Here is an 18,020-nt window from a genome sequence, read left to right as displayed (position 1 = left end):
ATACTCTCGTAGTGTGTGTACCAGGTTAGGGTTATGCCATAATTTTATTCCAATTCTCCTTATTTTATTGCTCTATGACGAGTTCTGGGACTGTCTGTGTTAGCTAAGTGAATATACCCCCCGCCAATAGGTTTCAGTCCCTTTACGCAACTTGATGTAAAGTAGGCGAACAAAATAAGTTACCTTTTGATGATTGGTACACACACTTCTAGAGCAGTATTTTAATAGCAGTATGTATCACGTAACTAGATTGACTATAGTTATCGAGATATAGGCCTATTATAACAAATAATCAATCGAATGTCTCATTTTCTCTTCACGCATCATCACAATGAATTTAATACATAAGTCACACATGGACGAGAAATGAACAGTGTTTTATTATTAAAAGTATCATTATAACATAATAATAATAAATGAAATGGGTGACATGAAACATGTGATAAAATGAGCAGAACTGATGCGACATGACGAAATAAGAACCCAATTTGGTATTTTTATTCTCATTTGGCTAAAGCAAAAGTTAATCGCTCAAAAACCTTATTATATCTTAATTTCACAGGTATGGTAGATGAGTGACTTAATGGAGAGTCAAGGCTTTCATTACTTTATGATAATATTATGGTATGCTTAGATAGCGTTCCATAGCACACAGCAGAGTGACGTAAAACATAAGTAATTGAAAATAACGTATTGATTTAAAAAATAATATCTAATAAATTACTAACTTATCTCGATTTCTTGAAAAACAAAAAAAATGAAATAGGAATTCAAGAATCGATGATTCGCTATTCTGAAGATCGCGCCATTTTTCCACCAATATAGAGTGGAAGAATCTGTTTTTTTAAGGCCGTGAGTAATTTTTGTCTGCAACCATTTTTTTTTCTTATTTCATAAAGAAACTATTACATGTGTTTCTTATGAATTTATTGGATTGAATATGACATAATTACTGCGAATAATTTCTATAATTTTCTGAATCAATTTTTGCAATAAAGTAAAAAGATGGAACTGCCGCAAATCGATTGCTTAGTTACATTAAAGCAAGAATTCAACAAAGCATACAGTGAACTTCGGTGTGTGTGAAAATAGTTTTGAGATTGCGCCTGAGACTTTTAAGGTTCTTGCATGTGATTCAACCTTCCTTAGTTTGTCATTTTTTCGACCTTTCTTCAGCGTCATCGAATCATTTGGTGACAAATTACCGTGCACTCGTGTAGTGACTGCACCATAGTGCGTTTGAGGCGTGAGGTAAGTTATGCCGTAAATCAGTGACGTCAACGAGACTTGATATATGGAGGTGGCGGCCTGCCTGACATGATAGGGGTCGGCGGTGTCATGGGATGCTGTGAAACAGGAGAAGTGAATTGCGTTTCTTCGTGTACTATCTGATCATCATCGACGATTGCCGGAGACCTGTTTTCCCCGTTTCCACGGTGATTATGTGCTATGAGAGGCGTGGATGGTGATGCGTTTGCGTTGCCGTTCGGTTCCATCGCTATCTCATCCTGAAATATAATCGGAACGCCCTTTTTGATTCGGGGCGTGTCCAACAGCTCAGGATTTCCCGCAGCAATTGCTGCCTCTTCCCTGTCGTGTTTCTCTTTTATTTCCTGCTTTTTCGCTGTAGCTTTTTTTCCCATTCGACATTTTAAAACCAATATGATTATTAATAAAACTAAGCAGACGACAACAACTGCGATAATAATTATTGTTGTTGATTTTCCCTGATTTCCTGCCACCGCCACATTAACAGCTGTTGTCCTGTCTTTTGGCGTTGTATTCGGAGTGAGTTCGCACCAAGAAGGTCTGCTGAGGTTAACATTCTGTACTGTGAAGTTGTTATCCTTAAATCTGTAAGGAGAAATTTAAAATATGACGGACAAAAGTACAAAAATTCCAACTAAAAAACACGTGTAGAAAATTTCATATGGATGTGTATGTATCATGATACATATGCCTTTTGTTAATAGGCTAAGCCGTCTTGGACAAAAGATACAAAATCTTCTTTTTTGTTTTGGTCGGTATCTTACTTTTCAGACTAACTGCCTCCATCAAATAAAATGATGTATGAAACGAAAATATAATTACCTTTCTTTAACTTTGGGTTCGAAAGTATTTCCAGCAAAAAGTTTGCTACCTATTGCAGCTATCTTCTTGAACGGACAGGGATCAATGTATGCAAGAGTAGTATTGTGCCACGAGAAAAGCAAAGATCCTTTACGTAATGGCCAAACATAAATTGAGCTGGCGTCTTCGTCTCCAAATATGTCGCAAATAAGTTCAATTAGACGAATTCGATCAATAGAAGTAAAGTTCTGCAAAATAGATAAAAACATTGATAACTTTCTGCAGATAAATACTGTGTATTTGCCATGATTTAAAAATAAAAGCAGCTCTTCACCATACGAATGAAAAAACATTAGTTTAAATTAAATTAAGAGAGTGAAAAGTGCATCTAAATCATCAAATAAAGTTGAATGAATATATATTAATATATGGTTAAATATTAAATGAATTGATATTTAAACATGGGTCAAAATACAGGAGTGTGATCACAACCAAATTCTCTTAAATCTACCTGGGCTTAATATGATTATGGAAACCTACTGTTGGTTCATAATTCTTTATATTGAGCTGAAATTTGTGATTCGCCTTCATATCTTTATCACTCGTTCCCTCCTGAACATATATCTCTAGTGGTAACGCCTCAGAGTCAACTCCTTCTTTATTACGAGCGATTATTCCTCCTTTCCACATATGATGAGTGCTGTTATGAAGATCCATGGAAGCGAAATCATCTGCAGTTGGCATGATATACAACGTCCTTGTCCGTGCTTCCAAACCTAACCATACAGGCGTGCCGCCGTCCAAACGGAGTTCTAACTCGTCGGAATTGACTGTGGCAAACGACTCAGGCGGAATAATAAACTTCACTATTTTCCCAACTTCGGTTTGCAGTTTTGGCAAGGATTTTTCAATACGTGGACCCATTTTTGAAGTTGTCATATCTGGTTTCATGGTTGACGTTTGGGTTGTAGTGGATTTAGTGGTGGTAACGGTAGTTGTGGGAAAGCTCAACGTGGCCGGTATTGTTACTGTTGGCTCGACAATAGCATCATCCGTTGATGCAATTGAGGTTGTCGTAGTGGGTATCATCGTCGTTGTTGTCGTGATCGTAGTGGTGGTGTGTCCCTCACATGGACCAAGAAGTTCAATTTTAATCGATTTTAACCTATATTCAGGTTTGAACTTCATGGCGAACTCTTTTGCTGGTTTGTTTTTGCCCGTGGATGCATCCTTTCCAATCATTAAATTAGCTTCTCGTTTAATTCCAATTCCAGCAGAATGACAGGATAGTTTGTCATTGAATTCTCGATCGAACCATGTAATAAATCTTTCACCGTTCTTTGTTTTCCCTGATTTGATTATCGATAACACTCCGGGCATATTTTCGCTTTTGGCAAGAGCGACAGAAAGTTTTTTGCCGAATGAACTGTAGAGTGAATGCATTTCGTTCTCGCCAAATTCAGGAGAATCAGAAAATACAAATGTATATTTATGACTCTCTGGTTTTTTCTGAACATTGTGGTTGACAAAAATCGAGAAATTTATCGAGCCAGACTTTCCTTGACTGTCTTTAGCTGCAAGCATATATTCTCTATCGGCCCTGTTTTAAATACAAATATCAATATGTTGAACGTTGTCAAACTTTAGTTTAATAACTTTAAATTTTATGATGCCAACTGAATGAGTCCGATTTCAGAAAGAACAAGAACTACTAATTTTTGCGAGATTCCTTTTCATATTCAAATAGCTTGATGTACGAAAGATCCAAAATTTAACGTTCATGCCAAATAAACAAATTGCTTAAAATACTTACGGAGCATTTTCATCCGGAACACCGTATATTAGTTGAGCTCCTTGGTCAAACAATGGAAAATCTCCATCATTTTGTATAAATTTGTTGGTTACTAAATCCATTACCTAGATCAAAAAATGAGCATTGGTATATGAAAAAGTGATGATACGTGAATATCTGTATAGTGTAGTATTTCTTCAATTCGCGGAAAGAAAATTATTATATCACTTGATCGTGCAATGTTTATTAATCTTGAGATTAATAGTTAAGCGTGTTAATGGACAAATACAATTTAAATAGAATCTACATTTGTATATTAGCTTGAAGATATGCAAATACACTCTGATTCAGGATTAATATAAGCGAAAATTCAATACAAAAAGTCCGTAGTACTGAATAGTTACTTTGAAATTCATTTCGTTACAGCGATGTATGTAAGATTATTTTTCAATGATCTATCTATATGATTTTTTGCTTTAATTTCATAGACAGACAAAAAGAACTCATAGATGAGGAAGACAGCTTCTGAAGACTCCTTTATAATAATTATTTTTTGAATCTTTCCAATTTAGCTACGACCTTTTTGTATAGGACTCGCTATGCTTTGAACAGTTGCGCAGAAAGATTAGATTTGAAAGATGAGCGAATTTTTTTTCAGTTTTTAAAAAATGTTAAATTACACCCTCCACATTGGAAAAATTTTGGACCAATTTGAAATAGTATTTTGTTAACAGAATGATGAAAACATTTTTCAGAAAAAATTGAAAGTTGACGACCAAATGTTTTGAACGTTGAAAATCCATAATAATTCATTTCAAAATAAGATCACGTTTGTCAATTTTAATTTATTGAAATACTTTAAAAGTTAGTTAGTATGTGGATTTACACAAAAGACCTAAAACGGAGTTTTGTAGTTAAAAAAAGATTGATTACAGTATTTTTTAAATTTACGTGAAGATTTATATATATAATCAGTAATAACCTGCAATTCAAGATTTCTTGTCATTCCTTCTTCTTGATCGATGAACGTATCCTGAGGAATTCTGAATTCCATGTACGTTCCTTCTATTGCTTTAACATTTTCCATACCGAACAACATCATGGGTGCCTCGTTAGTCGGTACTTGAGGTGGTGCACGCGTCTTGGATCGCGAAGGCTTGGTTATATATGGAGTATGGGGTGGTACGACTTTCTGTGTTCTGGCCAACGGCGGTGTTACCATTTTGGAAGCCATGATAGGTATTCCAACAACTGCGCTGGGGCGGATCATGTTGACCGCGACCCTTGACCTCGCTCCGCTGGGGTTGATCAATTCGGTTTCTTCTGTTTCTCCTTGGTTAGATCTTCTTGGATATGGACTGTCAGCATTTCCGACTTGCCTAAAAATATTACAAGTGCAAAGTTGAAACTACAAAGGCTGTTTTATAATATGTAACTGAAAACAACATGTAATACAGCAGATACGCGAATGAGATCAAATGTAAACAAGGTAAAAAAAAAACAGGCGAGAGCTAGAAAATCCAAAATGCTCACTAACCGTTTCGTTCTGTGTACTCGATTTACTTGGTGTATTTTATTCACAATTTGCCATTCTACAACGCCGTATCCAATAGCTTGCGCCAGAGAACCGTCTATTGCTGTCGTTTCTAGCTTGTCCAGTCCGGGAATGTCACCGATGATGTCAGAACTGCAACCCAACGGCCACGACAACGTCATCAAATCGCTGACGTCACGATCTCCTCTATGTGTTCGGAATTTTGGTACATTACCAGGTCCAGACAGGAAAGGGCTCTCTTTCTTTATTGAGTTTTCCGGTGAAAGCAACGTCACGTCTTTACAAGGGACGCCAAGAAAACTAGAAAGACTTAAAAGACACCGTAACCTCTCGGTGAACGACAAGGCACTTGGATCTACTTCCATAACAACTGTGGCCATAGCTACTGGTTCATGATGTGGACAAATGTAAAGGGTGTCGATTTTAAGCCTCGGAAGATGAGACAATTCCTGCCGCAATCCGAGAGCCGCTTTTTCGGTCACTACTTCAATTGTGCAAGGGAGGGTTAGACTGGATTTTGTAGGAGTATTGACATGAGTGATGGTAACGTATATATTGTTAACACCTTCGTGTCTGGGTAGTGGAACGCCCTGTAACAATCCAGAGTCTTCACGAAATACCATCCATTCATAGTCAGGTAACTGAGAAGTCGGGAAGTGAACCTGAAATGAATAAAGTAATGTTTAGATAGTTGTTGCTTTTTTGAAATATAAATATATGTTATCTATTATACAAGTAGTTTTCAATATTAAACAATTTTATTCTGTAAGAATTCGTCTGACCAAAGTCAGATTTTTATAGTTTTGAACTACTCGATTTGACGTTTGATTACTGCTACAGTTTCCCGCAGTCGGTGCATACTTCTACCAACACATAGGCACCAACTAGAAAGGAGCAGAAGAAAGAAACACACTAAACTATATACAACTATTAGATATAAATATGAATTTTTTTAAAAGCACTACATTATATCGGAACTCACATATGAGTATCTATATATATGTTAATATACAAAAATTCTGAATTACCATACGTTAAACTTGAGATGGATTTTCAATTTATTGGATAATTACATTTTACAACTTGGTCAAAAAATTGAATTATTTTATGTGGGTAGTTTTTAAATTGGTAACTATATACAATTAACCTGATTGGCTAATTTGACGGTACACCCGTAGAGTGTGTACCAGAACAGGGTTAGTCCATAATTTTATTCCGATTCTCCTTTTTGGTTCTATTACGAGTTCGGGGACTGTTTGTGTTAGTGAATATACCATACCCTCTGCCCATAGGCTTCTAGCCCCTTTACATAACTTGATGTAAAGTAGGCGAACAAAATTAGTTACCTCCATGTTGGTACACACACTTCTGAAGCGCCGATTTGACTAAAATATATCAATGTCGTATTTAACATATTGAGAGGCAAAATATCAATTATAATCAATTTATAATAAGAATAGAAAAATATCAAAATCATTGTAAAATCAATATGTCTTAAACTTGAACAAACAACAAAATCCAATTAAAGTTGAACTGATCCCACAGTGCGAATCAATTATTGCACGACATAAAATGAAAGACGAACAAAGACTCAGATTGCCATTTTCAAAATAAGATCAATAAAGAAAAAGCTATCCAATTGTAAATTACATTAAAACGAACAAAGCCAATGAGTAGACCTCTTAGATGACGCGGTAAAAAATTTAAAATATTGTTTTTATTTTTTAAGATCGTAAAGAAACTCATAAAAATTCAAATTAACAGCTAAAGTAATATTTTTTTGAACATCGCAAATTGTGTTGAAAATTTATTTAAAACCTTTTTCAACGAAATGTATAGAACACGACAAAAAATATTAATTAAGAACACAATAATTCATTGAAGGAAAAAAAATCATTTGTCTCCGTTTAATAATTAGTGAAGTTCATAACTTCGAAGGTATTACAAATAAAAATATTCCAGTTTAGATTGTTTTCTCCCTTAAAAAATTAGGGATAGCTATGTACTAATATGCGCGTTATAGCATTATGTAATACATCATTATTAAAAGCTCATCCCCCGCCCAGTTACGCTAAATTTTGAACTATGTATCCTAAAGTAATTCTATGCTCAGGCAAGTACGGACCATAGACGAATAAAGTAATCTTTCCTTAGGCCATTTTTAAAAATCGAAATTTCGTTTTGCACGACCCCTGCATGACTACACAAGTGATTGTTGGTTACTAAGACACGATGTGATATATTGTCAACAAAGATTATATACTTATCTAGAAGATAATACGCTAATCTAATGAGATTAATCGACTCGCACAACATCAGCTGTGATGGAAGCAATGACGTAAGGGTCGAACAGTGTCTCGTTACACAAAGTAGCGTTTGTGAGCGTTACACGAATTAGATAAGTTATCAAAATAGATCTTCGTGTATGGAAACTTGTATTACCAAGATTTGGGCCACTAGGATATTTGAACATAATAATTCAGCTTTCACCAACACACACTAGGACGATACTTTCTGTCGCCTAGACTAGAATAGGCGTGTCTACTATCCAACCTTATCCTTTACAGCTTACACATTCTAAACGGGTGTAAAATGTACATCTCATTGAAGATTGGATTAACGTCGCGGAAATTGCAAACCAAATTACTTCCATTCGATATAAAAAAATGATTTCAGGAATGACTAGAAAATATTTTCATATTGTGATCGTAACATTTGACACTCCGACCAAAAATGTGTAATGTGAACCTTTGAGGACTTTAGAAAGTATAGTGAACCAAAAACGCCTCTAGCACGTCCATTTTAACATTTCTGCGTTGTGAAATTCAAGCTACAAATATATAAATAATTTTTGTGGAAGTAATCCTAGCCATGGGAATTTCGAATATATATATCCCATATCCTAGAATGTTTTTCGGAATACCAAAGTTCAGAAATCTCCCCTCCAACGAAAATTGACATCATATATACAGGTTAAGAGTGAAATCTAAACTTGACATCTAGAGATCCATGACAATGATTTTGGTGTTGTATTACGACTTCATTTCCTACTTCAAATAATGTGCGTGTATTCAAGAATGGTTCAGCGTAATAGCGACCATGGGCATTTTTATGCTACGTAATCATCGGTGCAAGACGATGGTATCTTATACGTAGTCAAAAGAAAATACTCTCTTATGGAAAATCGTAATGCTCCAATAATCAACGCCATTACGAAATCATTAAATATTCGTTAGAGATAATGATCGATGTTCGAAATTTAGAAGAAATAATATCAACTGTCAGTAATTTTCCGGTAGTTAAATTTTCGGTACGAAAAACGCTCAGCCAATGAGTCCACGCTGTAAAAAAGCTTTAGTTATAGAATAACGCACAAATTCGCTTGCAGGCTTGCAATAAAATATTTCAAATTACAATTCAAGACGTTTTAAATGTTTTGTCAACTGCAAAACACAGACGCTACATGTTTGAACTCAAATATAAAATACATTTAACCCTAACCCTTGATATACGCTGGTTCAAATCGACTTTTTATACCCCTTTTATAATATGACATAAATAGTTAACCAAACACGCTAGTACATTTCCCAATATCTCTTTAATAATTTATATATACTTAATTTCACAAAACGAAATCATAATATGCAATATCACCTACAAAATGTCCGCATCAGTACACATTTATCAGTGAGCGTCGCGTTCCGAGGAAACTCGGCACTAGGCAACGAAGATCTAATCAATTTGAGTGCGTGCGTTCCCTAAACAAAGATTTCTAATTTGGGTGAAAATAACTATGACATTTCAGAATGGTCTGTTGGCTATGGATTTGATTTAGATTTACATCATGTCCTGTTTTAATTATGCACATACGTTCACGTGTTGGAACTCCTCAACTAATCGTTCAAATCGAATTCAGCCCGGATTTGTCGAGATGCTCCTATAGGATCCATGGCAAGACCAATGGACAAGACCGCAAATCTTCAAGCAATTTCTGAAAATCAGTGTCACACAAATTTTCTCTTGCTCATAAACTCTATTTAAATCGGCGAGAGAGGAATTGTACGGTAATTCTGTCGACCCCGAATATGAACATAGTATATGTATGAACATAAGTGAATTTCGTCTATTCCCTCAAACCACAAATATCTGCTAAAATGCCTGAAGTTACTTTGACATGACATAAGTGTCAAGTTATGATAGTAAATTGCATTATTTATGTGTATACACAACAAAATCCACGCGTAAATATGATAAGTTATATTTGTGCAATAAACAACAGGTATATGATTCCGGTACTTAAGATGACGTCCGGTTTGGCAACAAACATATAAAAAGCTTTGTAAAGTACACTTTTGAAAATCGAAAAAACTTCACGTCATATAAGATGTAATTCATGCTTTTGTTCTCGAGTGGTGGGTTTATATAAAAGACTTTACAAAGCAAGCTTCCGAACTGTGATAACATTGCTTAAAGTTAGGTTGAAACCTTTTTTATTAGCGTTGAAATATTTAGACAAGTAGCCACTCAAAAGTTCGCAGATAAAGTGGCAGCAAAGACCACAACTTTCCGGTCCGACAGAGCCAAACCAATTTATTTAGTTCATTATAAAAATGGTATGAAGGAAATCACCAGACCAAGCGCATCTGAGTCCAAGATCACCTATCGGCACTTCCGCCGAAATCTCTCTAATCTGTTGTTGGCCAAACAGTCCGCGACATATTGTTTATCTAAGAAAACGATCTCGTGGACTGAATAGTAGCAGCGGTTGTATTAGCAATACTGAATGTAATAGAATTAGTTATGCCCAATTCAAATAGCATTAACAAGACGGTATAAATCACCCCTATACACATTCAAATTTACGAAATTGGGGGACACTTGGATATTTGTTTTCATGAGTGTATCCTGTCAGGTCTTTTTAATATCACGTTCAAGCGGATATTGATCGGTTCTTTTCACTGAGTGAAATGGTTGGGCGCGTCAACAACCCATTAAGAACGGGATAATTGCTCAAACCTTTGTTGACTACAAACACACACAATCGTCTCAAATGTCAGCACGTCGTCTCTCGCGTTTTTATTATTCTAATTTATATAGTTCTGTTTGTGTCGACTATTCGACGTCTGCTACATTATGTATTCACGTATATTCCGCGCCGAGAAGGCGATCCTTTTTATCCAAAACACCAAGACAAGAGTACCACCCAGAGTGACTCAAAAACCATTGTTAATACTAAATAATTTGCTATCTATGATTGCCCGCTCGAATGACTGAAGAATAAAGAACCTAGCTGGTTGAATAAACAAGTACAATACTGTATATGAATACGAATACCGTTATAATGTCATGTACATTCACTTCATGTTCCTAAACCCTTTTCTACTATTTTCAGGGGGCAGTGTGAGGGGAAACAAGCAAAAATTAAATTTCGGCTACAGACATAACACGATACAGATACAACATATATTTTTGAGGAGTGGGAAAAATACACAAATATATATGGCGTCGGCATCCTACATATTGTACATCATATTTACCAGTTGGTATGGCATTCTTTTTTTTCACATTCCTTAATTAAAACACACTTCGGGTGAATTTTCTCTGATAACACGGTAGCAAATAAGACACCATACGAGAAACTAGTAAGGAAGAATCAGCTGTTCAGTAGAAAAATAAGTGTGGAACGTTGAATGTGTTTGCAGTTTTCTAATTCAATTTACTTTACCACATATGTAGATAGTGATTGAACAGACTTAGATTCAAAATAAAGTATGTACCTATCTAATCAACACCCTTTACCCACTGAATAGCTAGATATGTACGATGTGTAAATGGTGTATTCTGACGTAAAACTCCAACTTCAAAATGTTATTGTTTATTTTGTATAAGCATGAATTTTTAATAGTATCGAAAACCGAAAACGCCAGCAATGTCAAAACACATGCAAGGTTTACGTCCCTATAAAGACAAGCCCTATTGATTAACTTAATGGGACGTCCGAGCAGTGAATTTATTTATTATATGCAAAAAAAAAACATTAATCATTTTTCATATGCTAAAATGTAGGTTTATTATCTTCCAATTGCTTCAAATTGTACCCTAACATACAAATACAGTGATATCGACCTATAATATGAATATCACTATGAATATGAATATCAAATGTATAATGAGGCCTTCGGGTCTATTATCCTTAATTCCCGTCTATGTTCTCCGCATTCCATTAATGAAATTAGTCGTGTTTTAGATTCAGAATAACAAAAAGAAATGACTTTCTGATGAATATATGGCAATCATATTAATATTACCTTGTAAACACCAAGTCGCATGTTGTAATACAAATAGTACAGCGACATTAAAATAGGTCAAAGGTTATTCCTTCTACACGAAAGTGGAACAAGATCCCAACATAATAAACACATCAGCAGAAGAACTATCTTGTCTTCCGGAAGCAGTCAGCGAAAGGTGAATTGTACGAAATGTACATTGTTATGAAGACTGTTCGAAATACTTCTACAAAACTACTTGTATTTTACAGTAATTGGCATTTGTACTCTACTTGAATTAATTTTCACAGTATAAGTTTTTACTCTATTTCAAAAATAAAAGATTTTATATTTTTAATGGTTTAAAGTGATATATTGACCCTTTTTCGATCTGTTCAAAATTTTTGAAATTTGGATCTACGTATATCGAAAATCAAACATCTACGTCAAATAAATCTTGCTTTATAATTCTATCCCTGTTTTTTTCCTGATCAAATATGTACCATTGATACATAACGTATCCGGAGTTCAATTTACCACTAACACACGTTTGATACACCAAAGCATTGCTTTGTATTCAAAGCATGTTATTTACGACGACCCCTTTGATCGATTTTGGACAAACGTTGTCAGAAATACAAAAGGCCAAAATGCGAAATGTTATCCGTTCGACACGAACGCAAACAGCGTCGGAAGCAGGATAACAACCCAAAATAATATTGAAGGAATGAAAAATCTTGCTTCCACAAAAAAGCAAAGTCTTAAAATCGCTTCGAAGACACAAAATTATCTATTCTGGACAAAGGGAATATATTTATAGTTACTCTTCCATATTCCCTTGATAAGAACCTCACATCAACATTCATCTAATCTTGGTGTCTGTATCAAGTAAAAAGCAATTTCTGACTAGTGGTATCAAATATATGAGTAAGTCATAATTGATGATCAGTTATCATTCAATTCAAACGGATTCCCTGTGACAATCATATCTCTTAATGTAGAATGGGTAACGGCGGGTATATGATAAGGTAATACTTGGAATTCCTTTAAATAAAATATGGCAAAAAAAAATATATCCAACGCAAACAGTAAAATAATACCAATTTATTCACCACCACTCATAACTAAGCCTGGCAGGAAATATATACGATAGGAATTTTTCTCAGCGGCAAATAGGCGTTTCTCCTAGAATCTAAAATCACACATCGGCAATCAATCATTTGATTCTCTGTTCAGGTTTTTCGTCAGGTATTTATTTTAGGGCTTTGTTCGCATTGAAATCAATTGAATATGTGTACATTGAATTGAAAAAATTGGTTTATTCAAATTCTCTAGTATTAGAACTCATGCTGACTGAATAGAAATAGTTATTGAAACGAAATCATTAAGAATATGGAAACTGAAATTCCATCAATTTTGGTCATCATGCCATGCGGACTAATGCACATTAGCAAATCAAATCTTCAACCTACTAAACGTTTCCACTTACTCGCATAAAAGTGGGTCTGAGGATGACCCTTTTAAATGACAAGGCTTGGAGGTAACAATGACTAACATTCAGTTTATAACAACAATCTTGTCATCGTTGCCAAACTCTTGATAATAGAATTGTCAAGTTGCCTTTTAATCCTCCATTTGCAAGATTCCGTTGGTGGGCCATATAAATCAAGCACATTACTAGTGTTTCATTATGCTTTGACTTTATACTTTTTATAAATAGGGTCTACTATAGCCGCCCTTTCAATACTTTATCAGTGCTCTACACAATTTTGTTTGGAAGCTTAGTACCTTTCTTTTAAAAATCTTTTATCAAAAAAATCTGATTTAATAGTTTGCAATTCTGGTTTAACGAATATAAATAACCTGATGAGAATTTGACCGTGAGACAATCTCTGTACTCAAAATTGAATAATGGCTAAATTAGAGATTTCAATCTCGATAAAAAAAAAGCTGAATTACAATCGCGTCCAAGATATTTACCCACACAAATAGAGCTACATAAAACATGAGATATTCACAACAATTTGTGCATCATTGTCGAAGATTTTAGGGCTGGTAATCCTGTAGAAATGAGCAAGGATAAAATTACGTTGTCAACTTACCGAGAAATTTATTTGTACCCCGTTAATAGTCGCATGGTATTAACATGTTTCAGAAAAATTGCGAAGTAATTTTCTTAAATGCCAATTTAAAAAAAAATTGATGTAATGAAAGAAAATTGAATTCCACGATAAATTTTGCTTTATTTTATAAGTCAATAAACGTCAATGTATCGTGTTGTATTCGAATTTGTGAATATATTTGTAACCCCTTTTCTTATATTCAACTCGTTCATGATACGTTAAGAGGCAAGAATTTCAACATTAAATTCATTAATTAGTGTTAGACAACAGGCCTAATATTCCGAGAAAATAATGAAAAACTAAACGTTAACAATTACTCGGTGATTACGGGAAATTTCGGATCCCGAAAACGTGTTATAATTCATTGATATTCACGTTTGCGACGAGAATCTACACTATCAAAAGCTGTTCGTACATCGTACGAATGTTTAAATAATTTTAAGTATATTTAAACACTAATCTTAATGGATTGACTTTACAGTTTACTTTTCCTAAATTACACGATTGAACAAAACGGTCCATTCAACAAAATCAGTCGATTAAACGACAGAAACATGAAAACCCATTAAAAGTATATTGGAAGTTTCAAATAGACTTAAACCGCTAGTTATATTATGAACATGTGTGATTATACAAAAGCAGATTTTGATAATCTATGCGCCCATTGATGAAAAAGTGATAAATAATATGCAATGTCACTTTCATCTGTGTAGAAAGGGCAAAGTGTAGTGTTTAAAGATCTAATGGAAAGTATTTTCTATCAATGTTGAAAGTCGGGCTGTATGCCAGTTTGATTTTAAACTTCTGAACAAAGACTTGTCCCAAACAAAATCGCAAGTCCCTAGTTTTGTATAGAAAATCACACAGATTACCGAACACGATAATTATTATATATTTAATCGTTGGAGGTTGAGCTATTTACGCTATTTGCGCTCAACCTCAAAGGCAATGGAGGAGCACCCCTTGAAAACTTGGAACGGCTTCGGATTAAAATTTGGCAATTTCGAGTTCGGTCTGGTTCAGTCAGCAAAAAAGGACTGTTTTACACCAGTGTAATGTATTTCTCCATTTTTAATTAACGGCCAGTTAATAACAGATGGTGTACAGCAACATTTAATTATCTCACATATCCGTTGTACCACTTACTTTGCCGGAAAGCATCACAAATCTAACATATTAGATTAAGTGTTATTTACAGGTTATTGACTTCCGTGATATCCTGTATTGGTTCAAATACATAAATAGTTACCGAGGTAAAAATAGGATTTTATTCCTATACTTGGATCTATTATTTACTTATGTAGATATAATTAGCTTTAATTATAAAAAACAATTACTGAAAAAGATTGTGTATTTAATAACTCAAAGGGGTAGCAACAACAAAATTTTAAAACAGCCAAATGTCGCTCTGAATAATAGAGTTACGTAGATAATGCAAACAAAATTTTAAAGATGCTGAAAACCCAGACAACTTGAACTGCCCAGCCTGACATTCCATTTCGCCCAAACAACCTTTCGTCTGATGGTAGGGTTATTTTAGTGACATTTGACTTTCCATTCATTGCACTATATGTGCTAATATCGATTTATTGTTTCCAAGTTGCTGGAAATATGACGATAAAATCTTTTATTACCTATTTTGTGCCAATATTCATAAGTAAATGGACCGTCGCATTTATCCGAAAAGGCAGCGGCAAGAAATCTAATCAATACTGGCGAAAATCGTCCCTTAGTTAGAAAGAGTAATCATTTAAGGGCTTTATGATTACTGTAATCACTCACGTTATCTTTATACGCACTGGATATTATTTATGCTCTGGTTCAGAATGACAAATTGATTATCTCAGTGGAACTGAATATTTTAACTTGAAAATAATTCCATTTTGACATGACATCAGTGAATCCTTGCAGCATAGTACGCAATCTAGAATAGGAGTGGGCAAATCACGGCCCGCGGGCCGGGTCCGGCCCACTTGTGTCTGCTGAAATTACGACTATAGTTTTTATAAGTATAAATTACCGTTGAAAACATCCATGAAAAACACGTCATAATGACCCCGATTGTTACATTGTGCTTCTCGTTATTATACCAACGTTAGCCTAGTTGTTGTGAATAAACTGTTTTTTATTCATAGTTTTTCATATTGAGTTCTGAAGCTCCGACCCAGTAACACAGTCTATTATCTGTAACTGGCTCACTCAGAAAAGTAATTGCCTACACCTGATCTAGAATGAGTAACGCAACAAGGTAGGAATCTGTCACAGTCGCATTTAGAAAGCTATAACACCGAAAGTACGATAGAGACGGGTTATTTTCGTCCATTCGCATCGTGTACAAGCCTTCATATAACCCAAACATAAGAAATAAGTGTTTAAAAATGTTACTCTCACCTTCAAAGTGTCGCCTTCAGACATCACGCCTTTGTCAAACTTCAGTAGTTCTTCCGCCAAAGACCGATTGAAAACATGGCCCGTCACCGCAAACATATGAAGGTTTCTTCCGCCAATATTTGAATTTGTTCCGAACGAATCAAATCTTGTCGGCGTCGAAGAGAAATCGTCGATATCATCCAACTTTTCAAGATCAATATCAAAAAGTTTTTGACTAGGTTCAATTTCAATGCCAAAATTTTCAGCGTTCGTAGAAGCAAAGGCACATAAGTGAATCACGAGAAAACTTATCCAAAATATGGACATTAAATTAGGGTTATGATAAAGTTTATTAGTTTTACACATATTGAAATCTGTAGAAGTCCTTCTCCGACCGATTTTTCTTTTAACTGTAACACTGTTAACTCTCACTTTCTTTGCATGAATGTCAGTCCAGTAATTTTCATGTGAATTCATATCCGCAGATGGCCGTTCACAATAATGGTCCATCATCCTTCGAAATAGAGCTTATCCTCAATGCAGCCGTCCTTATTATGTTGTACTCAATGTGATGTGCGGTGATCAAGGGCTCACACTTTCACGAACTACAAACACATCCTTCTCCGGCCTACGGAAACAATTTAACCGTCTAAATAATATACTGTAATACGGAAAAGTACATAAAAAGAGGCAGTTCTGATGTACAATAAAAGGAGCCGATAGGAAATAGTCGCCGTACGATGATTTTATCGTCAAGCACGCGCATATGACACATAAAACATTACTTTTATGTAAAAAATCGCACCCAGTTTTTACTACCAAACCATCACACCCGACACGAACCAATATAATAGAAATAAAGCCCAGCGATCAATATACATCTGATCAAATAACCATTTTTATTCATTCGTTCGGTAAATTATTAACTTCGGTCGGACGAAAAATTCCTTTCCGACGTGATCATAAATTTGTTAGCTCCGACTATGAGCGTTAAACTAAAATTGGTCATGTATCCCACGTGTACACAAGATGTGCTTTATGCACATATCTTCCATAATCAAGTGTAAATATGGCTTAGTTCTCTATTATTGTCGCAAAATGTATTGAATAAATAGTTCTGAAGAAAATCGCGCGCGCTTTTGACGAGTTTTATTTGAAAGTGCGGGAACCTAGTCACACTAAAGGGAGTGTGGAAGTTATTCATCGCTCCCCGCGGACGTTAATTAAAATATTAACAGGTGCTACACGCTTTTGCTTTCATCGTAGCGTGATGAGTTAACTTGCGTGTTTTGTTTGGAGTTGCATGTCTTACCAGCAGTTGTTAAGTTTTAACCGTACCATTGCGTAAGGTAGACTGGGGATTTGTGAATCATTATGCGTGGGACCGCCAGCCCTAGAATGTTCAATTTTCTAAAATGGTTGAAAGCAGTTTCATAAATTTCGATTATTCGGTATTAACTACTTTGCCACGTAACGGTGTAAATTTCAGTACACTGCATCAAGTTTGGCGAACTAAAGAGTAATTGTATTTGTTGTACACATAATTGAGTGTTTTATTTTCTAACAATACTTAATATTGACTTTAGTCAGTCATGGAACGCTAGGGCACGTAATTTTAATATGTTATTGGATTGTTAGGTATTCAACGGGAACAATGAATTTTTACATTTGGCTTCGTCATTCTGTATTTGCAAGATGGCGGACACCGGAACGTAATATGTGTACCAGGTAGGGGTTAGGCCATAATTTTGTTCAAATTTTCTTATTTTAGTTCCCGTAGTATTTGTACCTGAAATTATGGCCTAACCTGATACACATACTACATTCCTGTGTCCGCCATCTTG

General features: G+C 35.0%; 1 protein-coding gene across 1 annotated transcript; it reads right to left on the bottom strand.

Moving 5' to 3' along the window:
• Nucleotides 1–358: 358 nt before the first annotated feature.
• On the bottom strand, nucleotides 359–16,849 carry LOC120336768 (uncharacterized). Its single transcript, XM_039404527.2, has 7 exons — nucleotides 16,198–16,849; nucleotides 5,400–6,079; nucleotides 4,845–5,241; nucleotides 3,884–3,987; nucleotides 2,611–3,670; nucleotides 2,092–2,318; nucleotides 359–1,854 (listed from the first exon to the last, which is right to left on the bottom strand). Exons 1-7 carry the CDS (start codon nucleotides 16,687–16,689, stop codon nucleotides 1,278–1,280), a joined length of 3,537 nt encoding a protein of 1,178 aa, XP_039260461.2. The 5' UTR covers nucleotides 16,690–16,849; the 3' UTR covers nucleotides 359–1,277.
• Between the last annotated feature and the right edge of the window lie 1,171 nt (nucleotides 16,850–18,020).

The sequence above is a fragment of the Styela clava genome, chromosome 2 (genome assembly GCF_964204865.1).
Source record: "Styela clava chromosome 2, kaStyClav1.hap1.2, whole genome shotgun sequence".
NCBI classification, from domain to species: Eukaryota; Metazoa; Chordata; class Ascidiacea; order Stolidobranchia; family Styelidae; genus Styela; species Styela clava.
This window is presented reverse-complemented; position numbering and strand designations above follow the sequence as displayed.